Source organism: Drosophila novamexicana, unplaced genomic scaffold (assembly GCF_003285875.2).
Source record: "Drosophila novamexicana strain 15010-1031.04,08,12 unplaced genomic scaffold, DnovRS2.1 tig00001834-arrow-arrow-pilon, whole genome shotgun sequence".
In the NCBI taxonomy this organism is placed as follows: Eukaryota; Metazoa; Arthropoda; class Insecta; order Diptera; family Drosophilidae; genus Drosophila; species Drosophila novamexicana.
Window position 1 is genome coordinate 102,445 of NW_020824898.1, and position 27,520 is coordinate 129,964.

At 43.7% G+C, this 27,520-nt stretch overlaps 5 protein-coding genes and 1 long non-coding RNA gene across 11 annotated transcripts; 2 read left to right on the top strand and 4 right to left on the bottom strand.

Moving 5' to 3' along the window:
• Positions 1-4,367: 4,367 nt before the first annotated feature.
• On the bottom strand, positions 4,368-4,506 carry LOC115768536. The gene has a single exon (XM_030713133.1). It carries the CDS (start codon positions 4,504-4,506, stop codon positions 4,378-4,380), a length of 129 nt encoding a protein of 42 aa, XP_030568993.1. The 3' UTR covers positions 4,368-4,377.
• A 640-nt stretch (positions 4,507-5,146) lies between these two features.
• Positions 5,147-14,097, bottom strand: LOC115768554 (THO complex subunit 2). Its single transcript, XM_030713164.1, has 16 exons — positions 13,841-14,097; positions 13,613-13,781; positions 13,309-13,556; positions 13,114-13,247; positions 12,656-13,056; positions 11,848-12,597; positions 11,402-11,791; positions 10,989-11,336; positions 10,638-10,922; positions 10,270-10,578; positions 9,135-9,825; positions 8,355-9,077; positions 8,057-8,100; positions 5,549-5,723; positions 5,448-5,491; positions 5,147-5,382 (listed from the first exon to the last, which is right to left on the bottom strand). The coding sequence occupies exons 1-16, from the start codon at positions 14,038-14,040 to the stop codon at positions 5,227-5,229; spliced, it is 5,067 nt and encodes a 1,688-aa protein (XP_030569024.1). The 5' UTR covers positions 14,041-14,097; the 3' UTR covers positions 5,147-5,226.
• Positions 14,098-14,537: 440 nt separating this feature from the next.
• On the bottom strand, positions 14,538-20,602 carry LOC115768556 (ionotropic receptor 25a). Its single transcript, XM_030713165.1, has 9 exons — positions 20,384-20,602; positions 20,081-20,230; positions 19,741-20,016; positions 19,088-19,526; positions 18,108-18,222; positions 17,784-18,029; positions 16,062-16,654; positions 15,094-15,609; positions 14,538-15,025 (listed from the first exon to the last, which is right to left on the bottom strand). Exons 1-9 carry the CDS (start codon positions 20,583-20,585, stop codon positions 14,635-14,637), a joined length of 2,928 nt encoding a protein of 975 aa, XP_030569025.1. The 5' UTR covers positions 20,586-20,602; the 3' UTR covers positions 14,538-14,634.
• On the top strand, positions 19,647-20,583 carry LOC115768559. Its single transcript, XR_004018571.1, has 3 exons — positions 19,647-19,715; positions 20,091-20,172; positions 20,503-20,583. It is a non-coding gene; the product is annotated as an uncharacterized LOC115768559 (long non-coding RNA).
• An 834-nt stretch (positions 20,603-21,436) lies between the features above and the next one.
• Positions 21,437-24,128, bottom strand: LOC115768558 (etoposide-induced protein 2.4 homolog). 3 transcript variants are annotated; one of them, XM_030713173.1, is made up of 5 exons: positions 23,896-24,128; positions 23,625-23,779; positions 23,233-23,528; positions 22,349-23,023; positions 21,437-22,285 (listed from the first exon to the last, which is right to left on the bottom strand). In XM_030713173.1, exons 2-5 carry the CDS (start codon positions 23,637-23,639, stop codon positions 21,796-21,798), a joined length of 1,476 nt encoding a protein of 491 aa, XP_030569033.1. In that variant the 5' UTR covers positions 23,640-23,779; positions 23,896-24,128; the 3' UTR covers positions 21,437-21,795. The 3 variants fall into 3 exon arrangements, with proteins under 3 accessions (XP_030569033.1, XP_030569032.1, XP_030569031.1); XM_030713172.1 differs by having other exon boundaries at positions 23,625-23,792; XM_030713171.1 differs by lacking the exon at positions 23,896-24,128 and having other exon boundaries at positions 23,625-23,826.
• A 438-nt stretch (positions 24,129-24,566) lies between these two features.
• Positions 24,567-27,341, top strand: LOC115768557 (major facilitator superfamily domain-containing protein 1). Of its 4 annotated transcripts, none has more exons than XM_030713167.1 (7): positions 24,567-24,689; positions 24,769-25,262; positions 25,333-25,860; positions 26,009-26,486; positions 26,548-26,666; positions 26,724-26,894; positions 26,977-27,341. In XM_030713167.1, the coding sequence occupies exons 2-6, from the start codon at positions 25,070-25,072 to the stop codon at positions 26,888-26,890; spliced, it is 1,485 nt and encodes a 494-aa protein (XP_030569027.1). In that variant the 5' UTR covers positions 24,567-24,689; positions 24,769-25,069; the 3' UTR covers positions 26,891-26,894; positions 26,977-27,341. The 4 variants fall into 4 exon arrangements, with proteins under 4 accessions (XP_030569027.1, XP_030569030.1, XP_030569026.1 ...); XM_030713170.1 differs by having other exon boundaries at positions 26,724-26,823; positions 26,915-27,341; XM_030713168.1 differs by having other exon boundaries at positions 24,568-24,689; positions 26,724-26,823.
• The last annotated feature ends 179 nt before the right edge of the window (positions 27,342-27,520 follow it).

Genomic DNA, 27,520 nt, shown 5'->3' on the forward strand with positions numbered 1-27,520 from the left:
TTATACAACATGTTAAGCAATTTTAAAAAGAAGGAAGAATTATTGGAACCATTATTGAGTTTTTGTTTCTCAACCCTTGTTAAATGTTAAGAAAATCTACAAATGTTTTAAACAATTATTAAAAGTAACAATAAACAGTTAAATGCTTGTATATTTTAACAGCAAGTTTCGTCTAGCGAAACCCTTACAGCTGTAAACAGCGCTCTAACAGCGCGCTGTAAACAGCGTTCTAACAGCGTTCTAGCGAAACCCTTACAGCTGTAAGCAGCGCTCTAACAGCGCACTGTTACCAGCGTTCTAACAACGCACTGTTAACAGCAATGTTAGGCTTAACAGACAACTGTTAATGATGCTCAACATCAGAAACGAATCTTACATTATTTTGTAATGAAAACCAATTTTTCTATAAAAAAAAAATATGAGGAAAAAATTATTAAAAATTTCTAAACTCTTTAAAAATAACTCAAAACAAATCGGAAATTTCTTGAAATTACGAATAAGAGCTTATTTTAATATCAATTTCTTGCCGTTTCTGAAGCATAGAAAATGCAAGTCGAAAGGACTCTGCCGTGCATGCCACACTTCCAGCATTTTATTTTGTTTTTTCGTTTTCATTGTGCAGCGATTTTCATTGTTAAATGAAATTAATAATTGAGTGGACAGTCAGCGACCGCAGAGGAATTGTCAGAGCATGCAGCTTAAATTGATTTTAGCCTAGTGTACGCTAAGAGCTTGCAAGGATAACAAGCCGTACGTAATTCAGTTGTAATTACAATGTACACAGTGGCAATGCCAATGTATGCGTTTCCATTTTGCCTGCCATTGAAAATAACTCGCTGGCGAATACATTTCAATATCAGGTTCGTGGCATTTCCATATCGATCGACTGACACGAGCCACAAAAAGCCAAAGGCAAAAAAAACACACAAAAAGGAAATCAAAAATAAGAGAGTGCAGAGCCAAGCTGGCCAGCTTGGAGCTGGGGAGCAGCTGCTGGCAACTGCACAACAGATATGCAAGATATGTGCACAAAGTGTTTTGTGTATATACACATTATCCTTGTACTTGAACAGCATGCACTAAGTGCACATAATTGAAAGCAAAGGACAAACGCCTTGTGTGCAACCAAGATGGCAATCCTGCATGGATTGCATGGCATTCACGACATTTTCACGACCATTTTCCGCCCATAAAGTGTGACTATGCGAAAACCATTTGCTGCAGCAGCAGAAGTGTGTGAGGGTGTGGGTGTGTGTGTGAGGGTGTGACTGTGTGTGTGGGTGTGTGGGTGTGACTGTGAGCCAACAGCGTGTAATCAATTCATAGTCAAGTAAGCGTATAAAATCAACTTGAATTAAGGACAACTTAAATTTCAAAATAATTAAATTAAGCTCAGATAGGCATACACTCAGCGAAAAATTATAGAACTTTGCACTCAAATCGGGTAAAACCTGCATCGACATTCTGCCAAGTTTCCAATGCCGAAAAGTCTGAAAAAAATATATATTTCCCAAATGAAACATGCTTAATTTTAGAAAAATGTGCTAAAATTAAGCAAAACGCAATCTTTGAGTTTTCGATTTGATCGTCATGCTTAGGCATTATTTTTAACAAAAAAAGTTAATTCTTGAAAATTGAGTGCTTTTTTTATAGTTTTTAAGAAGTTCAGCGAACAAATTGGCTTACAATCTTATATTCAGTACGAAAAGGTTTTAAGTGGAGTTTTAAGAAATTCAGTTAGAAATTGTTTTAAAACAGTTTTATACCCAGAATTAAGTGCAAGAGATTCACAGAAACGACACAAAAAAGCTTTTAATATCGGATTTCGTAGCACAATTTATTTTATAAACAAGTATTTAGAAATTCAGGTTTGAGGTCCGAGAAATTCATCAAAAAAGCTTAATAATACCTAAACATTTTCAATTAAAAAGATTGTATTCAAGTTTTCTGCCAAGCATGAAAAACAAACAACACTAGAAACCGCCCCCACACGGCTTTTATATCGGAAAAGTTTTTGTTTGAAGAACTTTTTATGTTAACAGAAATTAAAAAAAAATAAAAATGTATAATAATAAGTGGGAGTAGATTCGAAGAATAAGTTCAATAGACTTAAGCATACTTAACTCAAACTTTTTGCCCAGAAATCGTAGTAAGTATGACGAATAAAATTTAATAATCCACACACAGCTCGCTCCCACACACACACACAGGCAGACAGACACAGACAAAGCGACGCGTTATGTAAGCGGCTCAAGGACATTGGGCAACAAGACCAAAAACTGGCCAGAAAATAACAGAAGTTCAAAGCGAAGGCCGGCCGACCAGCAAAATAAACCAAAATAAACAAGAACCAGATAATGATGTGGAAGTAGAAGAAAAAAAGAGCAAACGAAATTTATTACACTTCTGCAATAGTCATGTTCGAAGGACGAAGAACACGCAATACTCATCCACTAAATCAGTTGGCGCTGAGAGGCAAATAAAAATTCGACTGGATGGGGCGTGACAAATAGACAATAGTTATTGCCTAAGCCATGCCAAAAAGGGAACAAAATAGATTGCCTAACTCAAAGATATCCTGTACCAATGCAAAATCTGACCGCAGCACACGTGTGCTCAACATTATCAAAACCTTTTCACCTGTTATTTAACATTACAGGGCACAAGAACAACAAAGTAAACACACACACACGCTTACAAGGGCCTTTACATATGCATATGTGCTTTCGATGTGTTAGTGTTGAGTAAAGGCAAAGCACAATGTGTGGCCAGAGCCAGCATAATTACAAAGGCAATTCGATAATTAAAAGCGATATCGATAGGCGAAGGCTAAGCCTGACTGATCAAAGGCAACAATGCAAACAAATAAAACACAAAATTCGCATCACTAACGAGTGTACATGTGTGTGTGTGTGAGTGTGTGTGTGCCTTGTGGCATTGTTCACATGACAAAACAAAATCATTTACCCAGCAGCAGTAGCTGCAGCAGCAACAACAAACATGGCGCCTGCAATGCTGTCAATGCATACACACACACACATATACAGACACAAATAGTAGCATGCTTTCGAGCGCTGCGTCTGTGTGTCGCCATTGTTGTTATTATGGCTATGGCCGGGCAGTTCGCCTGGCAGCAGCGGCAACGAATGTGACGTAAAAAATAAAAGAAAACGTCGGCGTTGTCGTTGTGACAACTTGTTTTTGTTTAGCGTAGGTACCGTTAGCGACATGCGCAATGGCCGCCGCCGCCTGCAAAAACAGATGTTTGCAATTTGTGGCGTGGGAGAGCACGAACAGTTTGTACAAGAGAGAGAGAGAGAGCGCGAACGAAATTAAAAGAGAGCGCACAGCAAGCACGGTTGCCAACTGAAAAACTGTTATTGGTACCAAAAGTTACGAATATATGTACCATTTTGAAGAAAAATTCGAAAACATAAATAATTAATTAGTCGATTTTGAGCCTTTTCTGGTTGACTAAAAAAGCTACATATTTAAATATAGTGAATATTGTAGGTACCTTGATACCGTTATTTTTTGGTACCAATTCGAAAGAGTGGGTACATTTGGTACATTTTGGTACATTTGGTTAACTGAAGCTCCAATTCGATTTAAAAAATGGCCAAAATTAACTGGGCATAATAGCCCAAAAAAAGCCAAATCACTTTAAAAGTTCATATACCAGAAAATAGCCAAATTTCAAGTAGCTAAATTGGCAGCACGGAATGTGGCAGCTGGGAGAGCAAGCACAAAAGAACGCCAGCTAAGCAGTAGCTTCTTTTGTACAGCATTGGGTAGCATGTTTTTCAGTGGACTCCAAATTGGCTCATTAGCTCTGCAAATCAGCTAATATAGCGCAAAGATATGGCATGTAAAAGTCGGCTGTTTATTATGCAATTATTTTCATGTTTAAAATCGTTTGCCTGCCGCACATATCTCTTATTATGTAAGCATAACATATACATATGTATATGTGTGTGTGCATAAATAAATGAACAGTTAAGTTAAGCCGCACTTACCGTAACTAGCTGGTTTAATTGTGCAGCAGCAGCGACCAATAAGCAGACACGCCTACGTTAAGACATGTTAGTTTGTTTGTTTTTGGATTTTTTCATAAAAATTATTGTAAGCAATTTTTAAGGTTCGTCTGCTTTGAAACACTTGTTTGGCTTGTTGCTTTTCCCGCAAGTCGCATAATAATTGATGTAATTGAAATAACACTAACAACTTTTTAGCACACGCACACGCACACAGTTAGCCCGTAAAAAGTGCTGTTAATGTATTGGTGGGTGGTCCAGGCGGCGGCGGCGGCGTCAGCGTCAGCGTCAGCGTCGACAGCGGCAGCGCCCGTCCTCCTCCTCCTCCACCACCTTCGGCTGCTTATAGCGAACGCTTAAGCACGTTAAAGTTTTGCATTAGATTTGCCGTTTTCATATAAACAGCAAACAGTTTGATGTGATTTTTGTGAAAATTTGTGTATTTACTAAAGTAGAACTGCCGCCGGGCCATTGCCATTGCCAATTTGTTGGGACACGCACTGAAGACTAAAAATTTTCGGAGCTTCACCTTCACGTGTGTGCCACAGGACATTTGCTAGCGATATATCCTTTGCAACAAAATGTACTAAAAATTGTCATAACGGCGCTGGGCGCAATTTAGGGTTGCTTTCATTTGAAACGGCGGCAAAAAGTATCGACGCCTTAATACTATAAAATGCTAATTAAAACGAATACATTAATATTTAATCTAGGCATAAATGAATTTTCATTGGCAAGTCGAACAATTCAGTTCCGAAAACGAGGCAAGTAGTGTCCAAATCCAAATGTACATATTATTAAAAGCTGCTCATCGATATTTAAGTTCGATATATAGCAAGACTCAAACTTATTTATCGATGCCTGTGTTTAGTGCTGGTACAAAAATTTATCGGACATCAAAATTATCGGCGAAAGGCGCCAAATTTAAATTGAGCATTTTAGTAATAAATTGAGCTTTCATTCTAGCAGACTTTTAACATGGTTGGAATAGTTTTTTGTCAACTTTACATTGTGTTTATTTTGTTATTAACTTTTTACGCTAGACATTAGAAAATTGTAAAATTTTCACAAATTAGTTTTCAGTTTACGTTAAAATAGTAAATAAAATTGTATTCGTTTTTTGTTTTTCTATTTTTTATTCTTAAATCAAATGCGCTTCACAATACGGGAAGAGATGCTTTCCCGCATGCGTTCAGTAGTTCATTCTCGATGAGCGTGTCGACTTCGAGATGCTGTATTGTCGATCATCACCACGCGAACTGCCTCCACCTCCACCTCCACCACCGCCGCCGCCGCCGCCGCGTTCCCTATCAAACTTGTCGTGCGAACGTTCTCGGGATGATTTGTCCTGCAGATAACAAGAGAAATGTTATCGCTGGCCATCACACACTTAGGTTAGTATTCAGCACTTACTCTATGGCGATCCCGTTCGCGCATGTCATCATCGCCGTTTTGTGCTAAAAATCGTACATTCTTGAATGTCTTGAATATAATTTTCACAGTTCTTGCCTCACCTTCACGCCGACGCTTGTGATCACTGCTGCCGGACTCCTCGTTGCGATCCCGTTTCCGACCCAGCTTGCGATCCTTGCGCGCGTCACGCTCCTCATCGGACATCTTATCCTTGTTGCGCTCTTTGGTTTTGAGGCCGCGCGCCTTCTTCACGCTATCGACGAGCTCCTCCACCTTCTGTAATGACATTATATTAATATGGATTGCAAAATCTGATAACATGATGGATGTGGTGCGATGATGTGTTTTTAATACAAAACTCAAAAGGACAAATTAAAAAGTATTAAGACCCAGCCCAATGGGACATTCGCCCAGTTGCTACGCTAATCCTGGCACGCCCCCAACTTGAGTGTCCGCCCACCCGCAATACGCTGATCACTTACCCGTCTGCACACAATCAAGATCAACGAATAAAAGTACAACTAAACTGCAGTCTGCACTAGGCTGAGACGTTGTGTAGAGTCGGTACAGTGTTGGGCAACGCTGGGCGCAGCACGTCCAGTGTGAATAGTGTTCCATTATTTTTGATGGTTTGTCTTTGACGTAGAACTTATTGGTTTAAAATGAGTTTTCAGCGGTTTCAGAGTCGATTACAAGAGACTGACGAATTTTTCTTCTGACGTAGGTTTACGTATAGGTCCAATTTTGGAGTAATACATGCGGTTCTCTGATTGTAGATTGAGGTTTATATTAAAGTTTCTTCTGTGCTGAAGCAAGTTGTCGAATGGATCGATTGTAGATTTGTTTTCTGATTGTGGATTAAGGTCTACTTTAAAGATTCTTCTCTTACAAAGAAAGTTATTGAATGTATCCAGATATGTGCGATTTATCGTGTTGTAGATTTCTTTTCTGATTGTGGATTAAAGTTAAATTTAAATATTCTTCTCTCCTGATGAAAAGCATCGAATGGGTCCAATTTTTGATATGTACGATTTATCGATTGTTGATTAGGGTCGAATATATTCGAACACTCTTAACGTCGATTAGAGCCAACTTCAAGGTCAGCATTCCATCCGAGTCTTCGAATAGACCAAGTAGTTCTCCATTGTAATCAGAGTTTACTCCGCCTTTGATGGAAGTTTCCAGGTCCAAACTTAAATGTGATCTCCTCTCCTCTTCTCTTCCAATGAAAGTTTTTAACTGTAGCCACTATTTTAGGATTCACATCTGCGGTGTCTCGAGTGTAGATTAAGGTAATTTCTAGTTCCAGTTTTGGGGTGTTTCTTCACACATTTCAGATTCATAATGTGAAGATCGATCAATTAATTTGTTGATAGCGTCAAAGGTGTGTTGTCTTTCGATATGTTTTGTCTTCCTAATATAAAGCTTAATAGTTATCGATATGTCCAATCGATAGTTCCATGTTTGTAGTGTTGCAAGTCGAATGTGTAGTGAAAGGAATGCTCTCCGGAATGTTTGTTTCTCAGGTTTATCCTCCATATTGATCAGCTTCGTTTGATATGTAAGAATAGAGTCTAGATTGTTGTTCGGTGTCGATTATTTTTCCATGCATTTGGTGGCGCTCGGATCAAGTGATTATTATCTGGTTAGCTGCCAGTTGCTTCTTGATTTAATTTATCTGCAGCTCTGGAATTGGTCGTGAAGATAACTGCGGTTCGTCTTGGTTGTGTTGTCCCTTGTGTTTCGGGTTTAAAGTGTCCGCCGCCGTTTGATTGGATGAGCTGGGATTACAGATTCTCAGGTTTTTATCTTGGATTTTGCTGCGAATTTGCAGCACGTGGAATGTAGTCCATTTGGATCTGCACTTGGAGCATGTCCGGGTTTTTTCTTCGGCTCGTTTGGTTTCTGGTCCAATGATGATTCAAAAATCGTTTTTTTTTTCTGCTTGACTCCAGCGTTGTTTTTTCTTTTTTGGCTTCCGGGTAGAGTGGTTCGCAGCGATTGCTTTGTTTTTTATCCGCATCTCTTCATCGTCTTTGACGTCTGCTTCTCGTCATGAACTTGTGCATCTCGTCTTTTACGTCTGCATCTTGACTAGCGCCTTGTTGTTGTGGTCCACTTGTGTCTTATAAAGCTAACTTAACTTACACATAAACTACCTCAAATATATACATCGCAAGATAAAGCCTAAAACGGACTCTACAAATGATTTAACAAAGCTGCCTTAAAATTCCTTAATGTACAATAATAAAAATATATACTAATTTCTCTCTATGCAGTTCAACTGTGCGCTTATATATAACTATTTCAAATAGATCTTAATACTATTAAAAAAAAAATACCCCAATTCGTACACATTTGTTGTATACTTGTTTAACTTGGACGAGTGTTCCAATTGTGTCCAGAGCGGAACTTGATTCTGGTGGGTTGGTTGCGTCCCCGACTTGGTCTGACGTCTCGTCGTCTGCCGGAACATGCGCCTCTCACATGCTCTTTCACTTATTTTGTTTTTGTTTTTTTTTTTTGTTTTTTGTTTTATGCCCTCCGTTGGTTGCGGTTCGGTCGGTCGTTGTCTTAGCGTACTATGTATGCAACCAGATGCTACTAACCTTTGAACTGCTCGACGACGATTCCAATTTACGACGTTTAGAATCTGCAAATCGAAAAGGGTATAGAATTAATTAAGTTATAGCTTCGAATATATAACATATATTCGAATAATCCTGTCACGGAATCTTCATATAATATGCTAGTGTCCATAAAGATCAGATTTTGTTTATATGAAGAAGCGCAGCGAAGTCCAATCAAGACATTAGGAGATCAAAAGGCAAACAGGCAGACGGACACGGCCATATCTCGGCTGTTGATACTGATCCCATTTTCGTGGTATAGTTAGATTGTGCTCACCTTTATCATATTCAATTGTCTCGTGACTGCGTCGATGCTGCAGCGAACCGTTGCTCTCGTTGGAGACGGAACTGAGGTCGCGATCTCGCTGGCGTCCTTCGTAGTCGTCGTAGTGGCGATGCTCCTGGCTGCTGCTGCCGCCGCTGCCGGTGACCAGATCGACCGTCTCGACGCCATCGTGCCGATGCTGGCTGCGCTCGTCGCTGCGTCGCGATAGCTTCTCACGTTTCTGTGCACGCAGCGCGGCCGCCGCCTCCAGCTCCTCGAGACGCTGGGAACGTTCGCGTGCGCGCTGCTGCAGCTCGGCCTCGGTGCGTTCCTTGTTGCTGTTGCTGTTGCTGTTCCGATTGCTGTCCCGTTGCGAGCTGCGCGTGCTGCTCATGCTGTGCCGTTCCTCGCGCTCCCGATCCCGTTCACGGCTGCGACGTTCGCTTTGATTGCCATTGCTGTTGTTGCTTGGGTTGTTGTTGTTGCTGCTCGGGTTGTTGTTGCTGCTGCTCGGGTTGTTGTTGCTGTTGTTGTTGTTGGCACTAGACTGCAGCTCCTCCCTGGCATCCATGCTGCGATGGGATTGTGGTTCCCGCAACGCTGCCGTTGCCGCATCCCGTTTGCTCTCGCGTTCGCTGTTGGACGGCGCCGAAACGGACTTCGAGATGGACACCACAGACACCGTGCTGCTGCCCTCCGGTTTGACGAGCTTGACCTCGCCGCGCATCGGTTGAACTGCACGTCAGAGATTCCGATAAACAAAAAGTTTGTGCTTAGTTAAGAGCTACTTACCAGCCTTGGCGTCCGGCTCCTTGACGCCCGCCTTTTGCTCATAGAACGGCGCACCGGGAGCTGCTTTCGTTGTGGGCGTGGACGTCGCTGAGGCAGTCGTGGCATTCACCTTGTCGCCGGTCAGCAGCTTGACCGTGCCGGTGCCGGGCGGCGCAGGCACCGGTTCCTTAACGGGCCGCTCGGCCACCTGATGGAAGTCGCTCTCCTTGAACATGTGCGGCGACTTCAGCTTCAGCTGGCCAATATAGCTGGAGGCGATGGCAAACAGATCGGGTCGCTTGGTTTTCTCCTCCTCGCGCACCTTGTCCACCTTGCGTTCAATGATCTGCGCTAGCTTCGAGAGCACCGGATAATGGGGCAGTATGCGCATCAGTATGATAAGCGCATTGCGTATCTGCATAAAGTCCTTGGAGTCCAAACAGAACACAATCGCCTTGGTGATCTTATAATGCCATTTGTGGCACACGTGTCGATAATTCTCGTAGCCCACGTGATCGTTGGCCTCCGAGAACTGATTGCTGACACGGAATTTGGTCACAAAGCCGGGATAATTGGCGCATTCCTTGTTAAAGACCGCCTGATCCGCATGCCAACGCATCACCGTCTCCAGCATGGCACACAAAAAGCGACCATAACGCGTCGCCTCGCCCTCCGTGCACGATGTCACCGAGTACGTAATGTCGCAGAACAGCTGAGGTGGATGAAACGAAAGAATTATTAGGACAGATTATAATATATATATACTATACCAAGTTTATTCTAATAATTGTATATATAACTTTTCCCGCCCGCGAGAACTTAAATATAATTTACACAGATATTTATAAATGAGTTGAAAGTCGATCGGAAAACATTCTCCCCAGTTGCAGTTGGAATTTCCAAATTTGCCTTAACATAATTTGACACCCAACCATGAGGGGAATGGACTTTCCTAGATGTGTGAAATACGCGTTAAAAAACTCCTTTAAGGTAAGTTGAAAACTTCATCCACCAAATCTGTGAACCCCTTTTCCGCACTGAAGGCTGGAATACCCTGTCTTATCGTGGATTTACATGACATAAATTAACCAATCAGGCAGAGAGTCTATCAGGCAGAATAGTCTTATATATATATATATAGATAGTTGATTCGTACCCGATCGTAGCAGAGCAGCGTGGAGAAATTGGCTGTCTTTAGATTGTGTATAGTCTGCACGAACTTGGCACAGTAGAGCGCATCGAGCGCGGTGAAGGTGCAGCGCGGGAAGAGGCACAATTGCAGGAACTGTGTAATGGTATCGTTTTTGGCCGACTTGGCCGAGCGCAACAGGAACCAGCCATCCTTCTGCTCCTGCAGGCGCTGCAGTATCTTGTCCACATGCTCGTGCTGCTTCTTGCGCTCATCGTTCAGCTTCTCCATGAGCGCAATGTAACGCTCCTGTTCCTTTTTGTTTTTCGATTGGTTCTGCAAGAGTAAAGACATTTTTGGAGAAGCTCTTTTGGTTGTATGCGACCTGATCTTACCGAATCCTTGCCCTCGGCAGCCTGCTGTGCCAGCTGCTTTAGCTTGCCAATTTCCCGCTGATAGATCTCGTTGGGCACATGCAGATCGTACATGCTCAGGCTCCAGAAGGTAACCAGAAACTGTGGGCTTATGTCCTCCCACACTTTGGAGCTGTGCAGCGGTCGCACCGACTCTACAATGGGATTCATTATCAACTGCGTGGCTTCCAGATATTTTTGCAGCTTTTGCGCCGTCGTCAGCTTCTTGGCATTGGGATCCGCCTTGCGCAGTTGATCGTATTTTTGCTGCCAAGCAAAATTAAAACCAAATTAACTCATTTTGTAATCTAAATTTCAACGAGCGACACCTACGTTAATCTGATGCGTGAACATGGGCCGTGCCAGAAAGAAGGCGACGTCTGTGTTAATGTGATATTCGCGCAGCATTGTGATAATCGATGGCAGGCGTTCGACATACTCATCCACCGAATAGGTGGAGCCCAGAAATGTGCCAAACTGCACCAAGGCATCCTGGCACTGATCATACAGACTGCCCACCAGCTTCAGATGGCTGTGCGCGGCCGTCTCTCGAAAGATGACGCAGTGCTTCTGCTGGGCCATCAGCAGGCAAAGTGTGACGGCGAGATCGTTGTTGGCCAATGCCTCCTTCAAACGATTCGATGACTTCTTAGTGTTCCGCACCTGACTAAAGTAGCCAGCCTGAAAATACAATGGAATGTATTCTGCAATTATGAATATTATATAGATATAGATTTAAAGCCCACCTCGCCGCGCAGCTGTTCGCCGCCGCAAAGCGCCTGCAGCTGATCGTTTGTCATCTCCTCGCAGGACTCGACGCCGGCCATTTTGTGGACCAGCTCGCGCAGCACCAGCAAATCGAGACTCTTCTGTGACTTGAGCTGATTGGCCACATACTGCAGCAGGCCGCTCATCTCGATGCTGTACTTTTTGTAGATGGTGCCACAGAAGGAAGCAAGGCTCTGCAGCCACAGCGAGAGCGAGGTGCCGTCATCCTTGAAGCGCCCGCGACCCGTCATCGTCAGCGACTCAATGATGCAATAGCCCAGACAGTCAAAGGACAAGGCAGTCAAGTACTTGAGCATGTCGCAGACGGGTCCGATTAAATTGTCATATATTTGAATCTGAACCAGGATCTGTAAGGCAATTATTTAGTGAGAGATTTATTCAAACTGGCTAGATAGATGCTTACATAATCGAAGAGCAGTCCGGGCGTACAGTGGCTATATTTGCCCACCAGACGCCCCAGCGGCTTTACATTCTCCTTGCTGACGCGCTTCATCAGCGCCTTGATATCCCGCTGCGCCAGGCCGCAGCGTCGTATCAGATTCGGATGCAGCTGATAGCTGTCGTTCTTCCAGCGTGCATACATGCTGTAGCGCAAGTGATATGGAAAGAATTTGAGCACAGCCCAGATCTCCTCGGACATGGAGCAATTGCTGTCCAGATAAAGCAGCGAGGGCAATATGCTCGCATCCAGGCAGCTGATGATATCGTAATAATGCTGCTCCAGCTCCGTATTTGGCGGCGGTCCGTTAAGATTGTCCACGCCCATGTCCAGTAATATTTTGCCCATAATGCGCACCAGTTTGTACATCAGAACCGTATCGCAGTGCATTGCCGGACCCAGCACATTGGCCATGGGCCATGTGTACTTGCGCAGATCGGCAAACTCCTGCGCCTGCAGCTTGGCAACCAGCGCGGCATCCTCGTACAGCCGATTGCGGCTGGGCTTGCGGCCAGCGGGTGCCTTAAAGCATTTCTTGTAGTAGATCTGCTCGACCGACAGATGCACCAGCTCCACAATGCCTCGTGCAATGGGCTCCTGCACGACAACCGACTGATCCGGCAGTTTTTGTATAATTTTGAGCGCGTTCTCCCAGTCGCCAACCTTGAGCAGAGCCTCGCACAGACCAAACTTTTGATTGGCATTGTATTTCTCCTGTGGAGTGCAAAAAGAATAAGTTAACGGAAAGATTTGGATTTGATTCAAAGCGTACCTCATCGAATTTCTTGGTAGTTGGTGGTGCTGGTGGTTCTTTGTCCTCTTCTTTCTTGTTGGTGGAAATCACATGGAGCTTCCGGACCATTTCTCTCGCCTCGGCCAGCTCCTCCTCCCAGTTGGCACGTATGCTGCCATCATTCGGCGTTAGCCAGACATAAACATCGTTCAGCTCGATGACGCCGTGCTTCAACAGCAGAGCGCAAACATGGTACAGGGAGCGCGGAGTGCGCGTTGCCCTAAAGTGGCAGAATTTGTAGCCTAGCACTTCGCAAATGATGGCGCCGGTGGGCATATAGCTGCGCAGCAAGGGTATAAAAAGCTTCCAGCGATCGGGGCGCGTCTCAAACGATTCAATGATAATATCCAGCACGCGATTAGGATCCAGATTAAAACAGCCTGCAGGCAAAGACAAGGTCAACGATCATGAAGAAGGCTGCAAATTATGGCACTCACCTATCAGGGATTTAATTATGTCCATTATGGCATCGGGGGTTGTGTGCTCCTCAAAGTCCTGATTCAGTTCTGTGATGAGCTTGGCAAAGCCCTCGCTCTCCTCGCGAAACAGGTTGAAGCGGCGCTGCTTATAGCTGCAAAAGGAAATGAAAATTAAAGGTTTATTTTATGTGGACTTTGATGATGCGCACTTACTAGAGCTTAGTCTTGACTTTGATAAACTTCGTGTAGAAACTCTTGTTCTTGACAATGCCGACTTCCTGTAAGGTATCAATTTCCAGGCGCTCCTTGAGCAAGCTCTCCGGCAGCACCTTGTCCAGATCCTTGACAATTTGCACAAAACCATGGCGCTCCTCCTGCAGACCTTCGGTCATCAAGGACGTTTCGCTGTCCAGTATGTTGACCACGTCCAGTATCAGACTGGGAAACTCCTTGTGCAGCGCCTAAATGTGACAGATTCGAATAAAGCTGATTTTGATGCCCGCCTCGTTGCACTTACCACAACATCTGTGAGCACGTGCAGCACGACATCCTTTTTGAGCTTGTAGCGCAATGCCTGCCAGAGCAGCTCGTAGATGGCATTCGAGACGCCGTGCTTGAATGTGCCATGCTGGTCGAACACTGGACTCTCCGGACTATCCTGCAGCTGTTGCTTCAGGTATTTTATGCTGGCATGAAAAATGATTATCAACAAATTATTAGCACACAGACATTAGAGTTCGCTTACAATTCGCTGCGGCCGGATTTGTCGAAATGCTTAAAGATGTCCACATTAAGTAGCGTATCGCCCCCGCCGTTGGCATCTTTCGGGGCCGCCGGATCGGACGCAGCTGCCGCTGTTGTTGTTGTTGTTGCCGTCGCCGCTGCATCGTTTTCTTGCGTACCCGTCACGCTGTGACTCTTCGCAAGTTTCTTCAAACGACGCATGCAAATTGTTTATGGTTAACACGCGGGCAACACGTTCTTTATTTGCTTTATTTATGAATTTCAATGTTGTTTATTGAAAAATTTGACAAATTTTCACACTTTTCTCCGCCTTTTTAAGTGTGAGAGATGTGTATGGAAAATGAGTTTATCGATTACTTAGTATCGAACCAGGGCTGCAGTGCAAATGTATTAGCTGCTGAACATCGAATGTTAAAGGTATGCTAGTGCGCTGTTAAGCAAAATTCTGTTACGAAACTTAACAGCATCTGCAAATGATATTTTCAAGGGCAACTGTTAAATGTTAACAGTTCTGCTCTGTAAATTTAGGTGGACTTTAGTGGACTTAATTGCACATTATTGTGAATAATACAAAAATGTTAAAATAACCTAACCTCAAAATAGATATTTGAGTGATTTTTGGCACAACTGTACCCATATCAAGTAATAGCTTTTACGACACATGAATTTATTAAAAATTGACACTAATTGATTGCATGTGCATAGATAAGTGAAAAATAATTTCCTTTTTACTTAAAGCTATAGACGTAGACGATTTCTCAATGAATTGGTATTTGCTTTTTGTTTACAGATCCTCTAAAAACGCGGCTTGAACGTAGCCGGAAACTGATTGAAGCGTGGCCGCAGTGCGGCATTCGATTTCTCGAACTTCTCGCCCGAGTGACCCAAGATGACGCCATCGTTAGCCTTGCCGCCATCTTTGGGATTGGGCTGGGTGGCATTGGCCTCGGCCACATCGATAATGCGCGGATTCTTGCGATATCTGTACCACCAGTACTCAAAGACGAGCGTAATGCAGGCCATGCCGATGCCCACAAAGATGACAATAAAGACGCCGCCAATATTCTGTATGGATATGCCGTCCGATTGATCCTCCGGCTTCTCGCAGTTGGCCTGCGCCTCATCGTTCTTCCACCACTTCTCCTTGAGCTTCTCCAGCTGCCGCTTGTTCAGCAGCGTTAAAATGCTGTAAGAGAGTTAATTGGAGAAATAAGTTTCTTATTTTTTTTTTATTAGGAATCCGGCCGAACTTACGCATTATTGAATTGATCCTTCAGATGTGAGCCCTGCTGCACGGCAATGGCGTAGGGCTTGCGGGAGAACTCCTCCCCGACCACCTGCAGATCACAATTGGTCAGCTGCAGGTAGCGTATGTCCGTGGCATCGCCCAGAAATGCGAATCCCGTTGCCGTCGATGAGTTGCGCACGCGCGTCACTGCATCGTCCAGCGTGGCCGGCAGACCTGCCTCCTGCATGGCCTGCCACATTTTGGTATATTTATCGCTCACCGGATAGTCCCAGACGGCCAGCTTGGAGCGCTCCAGCGGCGTCAGCGAGTCGTTCAGCGACAAATCCTTCCAGATTTCATAGAACATTTGCTCGATGTTGGCCATGCGCTCGAAATAGGTCATCGCCGCGGAGCCATTTAAGGGTGCATACAGAATCTTGTACTGCTTGGCCAGATCATCCAGAGACTCCACGGGCGTGTCCAAACGCGAGACAGTCAAAAAGGCAGCCAAGTTGGCCGTGTACGAGGCAATTATTATGAAGCTAAGAAGGCATAAGGCATAATTATAATATTGAAATGGATCATATTTTGAAAACTCATAAAAACAATTTAAATTTGAATCTAACAGCTTATGAGCCTCTGTTAAGTAACATAAAATTTGAATGTTAAAGTTTTATCCCATTATTTTCTTATAATTTCATATCATATATGAATGTTAACGTTTATCCTATTATGTTCTTATAAATTCATCTCATAAACACAACTGTGTTTCAATCTAACATCTAATGAGTCTCTGTTAAATAAAGGCTCTGTATTTGAATTTAACATCTTATAAGCCTCTGTTAAATAACATTTAATTTGAATGTTAACGTTTTAAAACCCACAATCTCATATTATTATAAGTCTAAGATGGTTTTAGCCCAACCTAACCTCGATTAAATAATACATATCGCAAATTTTACTGCAAATTCGTGTTAATTCTAATCAGACCTACCCGAATAGCCACCACGTGGCCGCCACAAGACGACCGGATAGATTTTTGGGCGCCTCACCGCCGCCTTGGGGCGTCAGGGATGTCATGCAGAACCAGAGGCATTCCTTCAGATTGAATTCGCGCTTCTCCTCGTCGTCCTTGTACTTGTCGCGATTGTTCTGATAGCTGTACGGACTCCAGCGATCGAAGACCCACATCAGAAAGCTGGTAAAGAAATAAGCAGCCAATATGCACAGCCAGACATTCGTCTCCAGCACGGTGAGAAACTTGAACAGCGAGCTGGGCGAACTGGGACGCTGCATCATAATCGTAATGCCCACCAGATCGTAGTAGGGTACCGTGAAATCAATCACAATTTCCCGCTCGGCCATCACCGACATGCTGCCCAGCCCAATGTCCGCCTGTTTGTCAATCAATTTCTTCACGATGCCATTCCAATCGCCCTTCTCATCCATGTTGCCGAACTTTCCATCTTCCACCTCCTGTATCTCATAGTCGAAGTGCACAATGGCCGCAATTTCGTTGATCAGATCTATGCAATAGCCCTTATAGCCCTTGGGCGCCGTCTCATCGCGCATTATAAAGGGCGCTTGCTGGGAATGGTATGAAAAGAAATAAACAAAGAGTCCAACTTCGTGAAAATCGGATGAGATTTGACCGAGTTATGGGGGTGGCAAATTTTGACCTATGCGTGTCTAGATAGGATATTTGAGGGTACCATTTTGACATGAATTTTGACCAAAAATTATGTTGCCAGATTTTGATGCAGAATTGATTTAGAGGCCAAGCCATTAACAAAAAGTCAAACCTTATGAAAATCGGTTAAGATTTGACCAAGTTATGAGGTTGGGAAGTTTTACCTGCGTCTATATAGGATATTTGAGGGTACCATTTTCACATGAATTTCGACCAAAAATTATGTTGTCAGATTTTGATGCCAAGTTGATTAGGAGGCCAAATCATAAACAAAAAGTCAAACCTTATGAAAATCGGATGAGATTTGACCGAGTTATGGGGGTGGGAAATTTAGACCTATGTCTATATGGGATATTTTGGGGTACGATTTACACATGAATTTCGACCAAAAATTATGTTGCCAGATTTTAATGCCAAGTTGATTTAGAGGCAAAACCATTTACAAAAAGCCAAACCTTATGAAAATCTGATGAGATTTGACTGAGTTATGGGGATGGGAAATTTTGAATCGAATTTTCACCCACAGAGGTGGATATCCCGAAAAGTGTGAAATACGTCTAAAGTATAATGTACAATAGATCTTGGCAAATAAGTTTGAACCAGTTCAAAAGAAAAACAAACAAAATACATAAAAGAGAGTTTTTATCGAATTTTCCGAACTTTTAAAACCCCATCTTTGAGTGAAAAGTGCACCTCCATCAGTCAGTCAGTCAATCAATCCATCAGTTAGTCAGTCAATCAATCAGCCAATCAGTCAGCCAATCAGTCAGTTGTATTTATATAAATCATCTCTCAACTCTGAAGCTACGGGCAGTTTATGGCCCATCAGTCAGTCAATCATTCAGTCAGTCAGTCAATCAGTCAGTCAGTCAATCAGTCAGTCAGCCAATCAGTCAGCTGCATTTATATTAATCATCTCTTAACTCTGATGATACGGTCTATGTCTGGCCCATCAGTTAGTCAATTAATCAAACAATCAATCGGTCAGTCAATCAGTCAATCAATCATTTATATAGATTGTCTTACCACCACCGTGTATATGCGATAGACCGTGTCTGCGGTCAGATTCTTCATTTGCTCCTCATCCTTGACAACCAGCGGCGAGTCGAGGCCAGCCGTCCAGGTGCCAATCGATTTGCTGTTCACCGAGCTGCCGCCGCGTATCTGGAGCACATTGATGTCCATTTCGAATTTCATATAGCTGAAGCCGTTGAAGGGCCTGCGCGGTTGCGTGACCAGCTCAAAAGTGCCGTAGGATGTCGGTTCGCTAACCTTTGAACGCACCAAAAATGTTGTAAACAATAATTAGCCATAATTGGGGGACTACCCCTCAAGTTAGTGTAAACACACCTGTGTAAAATATTGCCTAAGATCAATATTGCGTTCAGGTGTATTGCCGCCCTGAAAGTCATCACACCGCAGATACTCCATGTCCTTCGGCCAGGCGCCCGATTGCAGCATTTCTCTGCCACAAATAACAAGAAATTAGATTCGACCACAAAATAGACAACAAAAACTTTTGCTGTAATTATGTACCAATAATATGGAGGCTCAATTAAAAGTAGAAAAGACCAAAATAGAATTCAAGTAGGCTCAATTTTGTTTACTTCCCTGCCAGAGCTAACAATACCTTTAACATGTTGTCAAAGCCAATTTGTCATGGGGATTACATAACGGATAAATTAATTACAAGGTACTTATCATAAGGGAAGTCTATTTCAATTCGCATATACAGAGAATATTTGGAGCTTTTACTTTAGAGGAAATCAGCTACAAAAATCCTATAAATGGAATTTCCCATCAAATATCCCTAAAATACCCCCAAGCTCAGATTATAAAAGTGGGCGTTACGAGAATATTTGCAGCTTTAACTCTAGAGGAAATCGTCTGCAACAATCCTATAGGAGAATTGAATTTCCCATTAAATATCCCTAAAATATTCCCAAGCTCGGGTTATAAAAGTGGGTGTGTCGGGAATATATGCAGCTTGAGCTCTAGAGGAAATCATCTGAAAAATCATATAGGAGAATTGAATTTCCCATCAAATATCCCTAAAACATCCCCAAGCTCAGATTATAAAAGTTGGCGTATCGGGAATATATGCAGCTTGAGCTCTAGAGGAAATCATCGGCAACAATCCTATCGAATTGAATTTCCCATCAAATATCCCTAAAATATCCCCAACTCTAGAGGAAATCATCTGCGACAATCCTATAGGAGAATGGAATTTCCCATCAAATTTCCCATAAAATATCCCCAAGCTCAGGTTATAGGCAATTTGTTCCATTTAGTTCCCCCCCCCCCCGGATATTTTATCCCGTAAAACTTACTTAATGGCCAGAAAGCTGCGCAGCGCCAGATCAAAGTAGAAGGCCGATGCCAGCTGCGGTTCCTCATTCAAATTAAATGTGGTGCGCAGCAGACCAAGGCGATCGCGATATTGCGTATACGCCATGGGCTTCAGGAACATAATGGTCGCATTGTCCCTTTGGCTGCTGACCTCGCCCTCGCTCTGCGTAATCGCATGCCAGGCGAAATTGCGCTCAAAATAGGCGGGCTTCACAGACTCGAGCACCATGCGTATGGACTGTAAATTGCCCAGCACAAAGAAATTGTTGATGTCCAGATTGCGCAGCTTCTCGATCTGTTCCTCGCGCTCCCGCTTACCATCCTTGGCAATGGCCGTGATCACGTGACGCGTCTGTATGTTCTGCAGCAAGGATTTGTATTTGTGGTCCATGACAAAAGTGTCATCGTAGAGTATGGCAGCTGGCGGGCGGAAATAGTGAAAATAACGGAAATAGTATCGACAAAAGAGCAGGACTAATAGCTATCGATAACTTTTCACATATGAATATCGATAAATATTTTTAGCAAGCATACGAATCGCACAAAGTGCAAATTTTAGACAAATTTAAAACAGATAGATATATTTAAGGATTATATGTTGGTTAGAGGGTATGTGCTAGTCGGGCAAGCTTACCATTGGTGATGTTCAGCCGCTTGACAATGCTGCGCACTGCCTCGGGTATAATGTCAGCTGGCGGCATAACTTGCAACAGATACTTTTGCTTCGCTTCGTCCAAGTCGCGCCATTGCCGCAGATCGCCCTCCTGGCCATAGGAGGCGCTGATCGTGGGCAACCCCAAAGCCTGGGTGAAGCTCTTGACCGTTTCCGAGGCAACGCCCGCCTTGGTGGTGTCCAGCACAAGATGTGGCATTTGCTTCTTCTCAATGCTGGCCACATATTTGTTGCAGACTGTGTTTAAGAGAAAAAGATCGGGATTATATAGCTATATATGTTCAATTAATAAAAGACTTACTTGCTTCCAGCAATATTTTGGCATCCGTTTTGTTAGCCTCGATGGACTCGATTTGCACCGATAAACCGTAGCTGGGATTCTTCTTCAGATAGGTGAGGACCACCTCGATGGCCTTGGTCGCTGGCTCATTGTCCACCTCGTTAATGAAAACTGTGGAGCAGGACACACACGGCATTAGTTCGACTATTTGCACAGGGCACAAACCCCGCCCGAATCAGCCCAGCTTATACGTTCAGCTTAATTAGTTTACCCAAGAGCCGTGTGCTATCTATTCCGTTGCCATCTATCGATTGGGGCACTTACACACATTGATATTCTGGCTCGTCTGCGCTTCAATATCCACATGGAGTGCACTTTGCAGCAATGTCCACAACAACCATAAATATTTCAAAGTCCTAAAACGTTTCTCCATTATATTCCAGGCAACCCAAAAGCTGACCGCACCGCACGAACCACCATCGGGAACTGACACTCGACGCTGCGTGTTGCTGCTTTGTGTGGACATGTGTGTATCCTTGGTGATAATCAATTGGCTGCCTGCCCTCAGCCGACCGCCAAATCTATTGTTTGTGGCGCTAATTGGCGACACCCACCAAAACCGAACCGGATATGGGTCAGCCTTTGGACGATTGTCACAATGCTTCCACCGAGCGCCAAATATGAGTCCGTGACTTTCGCTTTTATCATGATAAGATCTATTTCATTAAGTGTTAAATTAGAATCATGAATTTGCGAACATGTCATTTATTATTTAAGCTAGCAATGTTTTGTCTTCAATGAACTTTAAACTCCATAATTATTGATATAAATAAGGAAATTTAAAATATTTGTTAGCTTTTAATAACTTGTCTGAATAATAAGGACTTTCGAACAGCTTTATTATCATGGCTACGATTTAAATCGCAACTGCAAATTATTTTTAAGTAGAGCCAAAAAAAAAGCTCTTTTAAGATAAATCAAGTCCCAATTCAAAATGTAGAAAAACAACTGCTTAAAACCATGAAATAAACCTTCGATAATTTTGTTGTACCCTTGTAAAGGTTTCAGACTTTTTCAAAATAGTTCTCTTTTCATTTCGTAAGAATAGATAATTGTGATATTTAAAGTTGAGACTGTATAATAACAGATAAAGGCATTTACTTTATAATTAGCTATGATTATTTTCTTAAATGTTTACTTTAGCTAATGAAAAATAAACCATTTAATCAGTTTGTACATTATACATAAAGAAAAGCTAAATTTGCGCAACAACTTTAAACTTAAATTGCATTATAATTTGTCATAGCGAGGTACGACTGTACATAATAATAAAAATAAAGAAAGCCAGTTTTTTTTTATATAAAACTTGCAGCACTCGACGAAAATACAAAAAATTTTTATTACATATTTATGAAACTGTTGAATACCCCAATCAGAGAGAGAAAATGGTAACCAAATGAAATCTGGGTCAGCAGATTGGGCGTGTGTTTATCTTAAGATACAAACAATAGATTAAGTTAGCTACCAGTTGTGGACAGCGCTGTCGGCTACCGACCAGCGTGCATTGTCATTATGCGTAGACCTAAATTTAAATTTAACATACACAGTTCGATCGCAGTACTTGAATATATATAGGTATATATACATACATACTAATGCCTATGCCTTATGATAGTAGTCAAGTATATGTGTGTTGTGTGTGTGTGTGTGTGTGTGTGTGCGTGTGCACAAAAATCTCACAAGTTCCAGTCATCTGGGCCCGACTCCTCGTGCATCACGACGGGCGTGCGCGGCGCACCGGGCACAGGTGTGGGCACCAGGGGCACATTGCTGTGCAGACCACCAGCGCCGCCTCCAAAGAACGGCGGCGGCCTAAAGCTGCTCGGCGTTGCCGCATTGGAGCTGTGCGTGGACGAGGCCGACGAGTCACGTACACGCGACACATCGAACGCCGGCGGCTGAGCGTAACGATGATGCGGCTGACCCGGCTGCGGTGTCCGGGAGCGCGAGTGCTCGCGCATCGCCTCGTGCTGTCGCTGCTGCTGCAGCATATCTTGCTGTTTCTTCATCAGCTTGAGCATTAGCTCCTCACGCTGCAACTGGCGCTGCTTATCGGCCAGCTTCCGTTGCAGGGCCAAAAGGCGATTCGTTTTGCTCCACGGATTGCCGCCAAAGCACAGATTGGATATGAATACCACCGGTGAGAAAAGGCGCAGCGAAAAGTTACTATAATAGAAAAGTAAGACATGCTTAAGCCCAGAGGTTGCAGCTCAAATGGTAGCTACTTACGTGGTGTCCACAATGGGCTTCGCCTCGTTGCCGCTGAGTATGAAGAGCGGAAAGAATATGGAGAAGATGCAGCTGCTGACAATCACAGAGCTGGACATATTCGTGAGCACCGTCAGCGGTATGCCAAAGCCGAGGAAATATGGCCAATTCTTTTCAATGTAGGTCAGACGTCGATGCAGCTCCCAGCCCATGTTGAACCATTTGTACTCGAAGGAGTACAGCGAATAGAGCAGGCACAAATGAAGAAAGCACAGGGAGGAGCCAACATATTTCACTGGCAACAGATTGACCAACATGCTCTGCACCAGAAACAGTATTTGCACGACCATGCTGAAGAGGAAGTCGGCAACCAGTTTACTGATACCGGGTATCAACTGGGGCCGACCCTTGCGCACACGATACGCCGCATTCGCGATGTCCGCGAACCACAGCGAGCTGACAATCTTGGAGAGCATGAATATGGGCAGCACCCACATCATGCCAAAGATCAGCGACAGAATGGGATGCAGCCAGCTCCAGACAAAGGACAACGTATCGGACTGTGCGCCATAGAAGATGGTCAAACAGAATTTCAGTGTGGGCAGCAGCACGTTCTCGAACAGCACAATGCTGAGCCAGGTGAAGCCGCCATTTAGCAGGCAGCATTTGAATAATTTCTTGGCGATTTTCTTCTCGCTGCAAATGCGTAATAAATACAATTAGTCATGCGCTATTGTTAGGGGTACTCAGGAAACCGTTTTTAGTGAGGATTCGCTCAAAACTGGCGCGCTAAACAGCTGTTGTCCGATAATTTGTTATCGATAACTTTTTATCTTTGTTATGACAGCATAAGCAGTTGCCAGAGTACCCCAATTTTGTTGTTTTAACAACATTTGCATACTTACGCCTGTGGCTGCGGCTCCTCCACGGGCTTCTTTTTGAATATCTTCTCCAGCGTACGCTCATCGGTATTGGCCTCCGCACGCTTGGCATACTCCTCGCGTATCATTGCCGCCGCCGAGCTGGGCACTGGCGAGGGCGAACGTTGCGCCTGCCTATATTGCTCCCTATCCATTCTGCGCAGCTGGCGCATTGTCTCCAATTCTGCATTTTGTCTGGCCACCTCGTTGTCTATGTGAAGCACCAGGGTCATGCCGCGTATGCTGTCCCACAGTCCATACAAAATGCCCAGCGCGATGTTCTGCAGCACATACACACATGCACAAATAGAAGAAAAAAAAAAATACACGTTTAAATTTACAACGCACTTAAATTTAGAAAAACATTAGCTACGCACCTTTATTGCAGCCATCTCCTCCACCTGTCTGTTGGATGTTACGGTAGTTTTAGCCAACACTTAATGCAATTGTTACGACTGTTGTGGGCATTACAAAAATAGATGCGTGTTTGTATTTACGGTTCTTGCAGTGTTGTTTGAAACGTTTTGTTTCCCTATGAATTTGCGCTGTTGCGATGACATTGTTTCATAGTAACACAAATTTATAGTTTACACGATGAACAGCACGTCATTACGAGTAAACAGTAAATATTAGATATGATAAACCTACTTGTTGCGTGGCAGCCAGAGTTTATTCTTTGTGTGATTCACAACATTTGAACCTTGTCCCAACGAAATAATTTGTGAAATTGTTGTTTCTGCGTACTTTGTCATGTACTCGCTTTGGACTGAGTAACTACATATGTTAGTTATCGATATATCGCAAATGGTATCGATTGGTTCAGCGAACTACTCGCTAGGCTAGGTGGGAAAACAAAAAAGTACTTGAGTTCAGTTTTTCCGCTTGCGGAAAACAGGTAGGAGGTGGAATTCCTTGAGCGTTCGAATTTTGCTTTCCAACTTGTTGAGCCTGTGTATAGATTTTGCTGCTGCTGTGTGTGTGAATCGAATGTGTTTGTTTTGAATTGTAACAATAACAATAACACAAACATAATAATCATATTTTGTTTTGTTATCTGTGGGTTTTAGCAAGTGCTTTTGAATCATGTGGCGCGCGCGCTTAATTCTAATTTAAAAACAAACTCAACTGACGGCATTCTAAAGACACTGATTAATTATTGTGTGTGATTTGCGTAGTTGGCGCTGATAAACGTTTTCGTATCCTACCTACATATATGTGTGAGTGTGTGTGTGCCATATGTGTGCCTTCTATGTAAACATGTTATCTGGGCCTGCCAATACGCAAATAGGTGTATCTCACTTTTCGAAATTTTAAACCACAGGTGTCACACGCTTAATGCTTCAATAAAGCCGCCCACAATGCTGGCCACTTAATTGATTAGCAACGGATTTGCAACGTTAGTCCAGCAAACTGTGACCAAGATCTGGCTTGTTTGTCTAACGGTACACACACACACGCACAGGGTGACTCGCGTTTGTGGAAATTTTTATATAATGCCATTTTCACATTCTTTTATTGCAGCTTAAAGACTCGAGCGCATTTTCATCTCAATTCAACCCCACGCCCACACACGCCTCGATAGTGCACTGAAATAATCAATAAAGCAACAGCAGCAGCAACAACAACGACGACAAATACATAGACACACGATGTGGGCTAGTGATAAGCAGCAACAATAGAGGGCAGCCACCCCGCCCCCTAATCCGCCCGCGGCTCTACCCAGACTTAGCTGTGCCCAGTTCCAGCCGCAGTTCCAGGCATTTGCCAAAAAGTAAAGAAAGGAAAGGAAACTCCCAAAAGTAGCTGAGTTTTTGCCGTGAAAATGTCGCGGGAGGAGCGTCTGCCCATTGTGGATGCATCGAGCAGCAGCGGCGAGGATGAGGCCAGGCCCGTTGTGCGTAGGCGCAGCACACGGGACACCGTGCTGGCTGTGCCCAAGGATGCGGGCTGCTGTGCGCCCACCAGTACGCCCCATCGCTTTTTGGCCCTGGTCTTTATGTGCCTGCTGGGCTTTGGTAAGGCTTCAATCTTCAATTCAATCTCGATGGCAACATGAGCTCATTGTTCTTTGTGCTCTCAAACCAGGTTCCTATTTTTGCTATGACAATCCGGGCGCGCTGCAGGACGTATTCCAGAAGGAGCTGAATTTGAATGCCACCGAATTCACGTTCATCTATTCCATCTACTCGTGGCCAAATATTGTACTGTGCTTTCTCGGCGGCTTTCTCATCGATCGCGTCTTTGGCATACGCCTGGGCACAATCATTTACATGCTTATTGTGCTCCTGGGTCAATTGATATTTGCCACGGGCGGGCTGTTGGGCAAATTTTGGCTAATGATTGTCGGCCGCTTTGTATTTGGCATTGGCGCCGAGTCCCTGGCCGTCGCGCAGAATAGCTATGCGGTCCTGTGGTTCAAGGGCAAGGAGCTGAACATGGTATTTGGCCTGCAGCTGTCTGTGGCACGTTTTGGCAGCACCGTCAACTTTTGGATCATGCAGCCGGTCTACAACTATGTCTCCAAATCGTATGCGGGCTATACGGGCCTGGGCGTCACCCTTTTTCTGGCCGCCAGCACCTGTGTCATGTCGCTGCTGTGCACTCTCATATTGGGTATGCTGTGCAATTTTGTTAAATATACCCTGTACACATTGCCGGGTTGACATTTCCGATCCATTAAGGAGAAGGTTAGCTTAGCTGTGTGCAGGGTATCTAGCAGTCGTGTACTCCCGACCTTACACTTGATATTCCTTTTCTTTAGGCTGGATGGATAAGCGCGCCGAGCGCATACTGAAGCGCAATAACAATCCCGGCGGCGAGATTGCCAAGCTGAGCGACATTATCACCTTCAGGCTGGACTTTTGGATGGTATCGGTGGTGTGTGTGGCCTACTATGTGGCCATATTTCCGTTTGTGGCGCTCGGCCAGGCCTTCTTCACATCCAATTTCCATTTGACGCCCGAACAGGCCAACAATGTCAATTCGATTGTGTATCTGATCTCGGCCATTGCCTCGCCCCTGTTTGGCTTTATCATCGATCGTGTGGGTCGCAATGTTTCCTGGGTATTTGTGGCCACAATTGCCACGCTTGTCTCGCACCTGCTGCTCACCTTCAGTCAGCTTAATCCGTACATCGGCATGTCCATCATGGGCCTCTCCTATTCGATGCTGGCCGCCAGCTTGTGGCCCTTGGTGGCATTGATTGTGCCCGAATATCAGCTGGGCACGGCCTACGGCTTGTAAGTGGAAATCCTACTTCTATCCGTATTCTATTTTAAACCTCTATTACGTATACTACAGCTGCCAATCGGTGCAAAATCTGGGCCTCGCTGTGGTCACCATTGTCGCCGGCCTCATCGTGGACAGCAGCGGGGGCAGCCACTTTTGGCTGCAGCTGCTCTTTATACTGTTCCTACTGAGTAAGTGTTGTCTGTTCTAGTTAATTGTTTAAATTAATATATGGCTTTCACTTACAGTTTCCCTGTTGGCAACGTGCGCTATCTGGGCCTACGATCGCAAGTATCAGGGCAATCTGAACATGTCGCCGGCACAGCGTGCCACATATCATACATCCATGTACGTGAATATTGAATCTAGTTTATGGTGTTCAGACTATAGTACATGTTGTATTGGTGTTTATTGATATTGTGCGTGTATTACTATATAGATCGCTGAGCAGCTAGCATTTTACTAATTCTGTAAAATCTCTCTTTCAAATGCCAACAAAAGCCTCACTAAACGCGGCACTACGGATCGACGGCCTCTATTGGGCAACTAACTATATAGATATATATCTATATAGATATATACTATGCATAGCAAAAATATGTACGATTAACCAATGTGATGTTGTTTACCGTCTATATAACTATCTCTTTAACTTGATGTGTTTGGCACATATCTTACGAACTAATTGCACAAAGTTATTGTTTAACTTATATGTTAACAACAATTGATACCCCTCTAACATATCAGCAAACTATTGTTATAATTGTGATTGTAATTTATGTTGTTATTTTTGTGTATAAATGTATTCTGTGCCCGTTGCCAAAGATAAATGTTGAATAAAATATACATAACTAGCAAGTTGGGTGTTTTTTTTAAGCCAAAGATTATTCTTGAATTCTAATCCCAAAAACTGTGAGGGAATCTGACATAATAAAGTTTAAAGAGCTCTTAAAAGGGAAGTTCTTCTTAATTTGATTAAACTTCTTAGATTTTACCTAAAATATTTGTGTATAATTAATTTTGTGACTTATTTTAATATTTTATT

Excerpts from the sequence above, each read along its gene's own strand:
- LOC115768536 (XM_030713133.1), bottom strand. The coding sequence starts at position 4,506 with ATGGCCCGGCGGCAGTTCTACTTTAGTAAATACACAAATTTTCACAAA.
- LOC115768558 (XM_030713173.1), bottom strand. Across the intron at positions 23,024-23,232 it reads GAGGAGCCGCAGCCACAGGC|CGAGAAGAAAATCGCCAAGA; the intron begins GTAAGTATGCAA and ends ACGCATTTGCAG. Across the intron at positions 22,286-22,348 it reads AAGCCCATTGTGGACACCAC|TAACTTTTCGCTGCGCCTTT; the intron begins GTAAGTAGCTAC and ends TTTCTATTATAG.
- LOC115768554 (XM_030713164.1), bottom strand. The coding sequence starts at position 14,040 with ATGCGTCGTTTGAAGAAACTTGCGAAGAGTCACAGCGTGACGGGTACG. Across the intron at positions 13,557-13,612 it reads ACGTGCTCACAGATGTTGTG|GCGCTGCACAAGGAGTTTCC; the intron begins GTAAGTGCAACG and ends TGTCACATTTAG. Across the intron at positions 13,248-13,308 it reads AAAGTCAAGACTAAGCTCTA|CTATAAGCAGCGCCGCTTCA; the intron begins GTAAGTGCGCAT and ends TTCCTTTTGCAG.
- LOC115768556 (XM_030713165.1), bottom strand. The coding sequence starts at position 20,585 with ATGTCCACACAAAGCAGCAACACGCAGCGTCGAGTGTCAGTTCCCGAT. Across the intron at positions 20,017-20,080 it reads CAAAATATTGCTGGAAGCAA|TCTGCAACAAATATGTGGCC; the intron begins GTAAGTCTTTTA and ends TCTTAAACACAG. Across the intron at positions 15,026-15,093 it reads AAGGATCAATTCAATAATGC|CATTTTAACGCTGCTGAACA; the intron begins GTAAGTTCGGCC and ends ACTCTCTTACAG.
- LOC115768557 (XM_030713166.1), top strand. The coding sequence starts at position 25,070 with ATGTCGCGGGAGGAGCGTCTGCCCATTGTGGATGCATCGAGCAGCAGC. Across the intron at positions 25,861-26,008 it reads GCTGTGCACTCTCATATTGG|GCTGGATGGATAAGCGCGCC; the intron begins GTATGCTGTGCA and ends CCTTTTCTTTAG. Across the intron at positions 26,487-26,547 it reads CTGGGCACGGCCTACGGCTT|CTGCCAATCGGTGCAAAATC; the intron begins GTAAGTGGAAAT and ends CGTATACTACAG.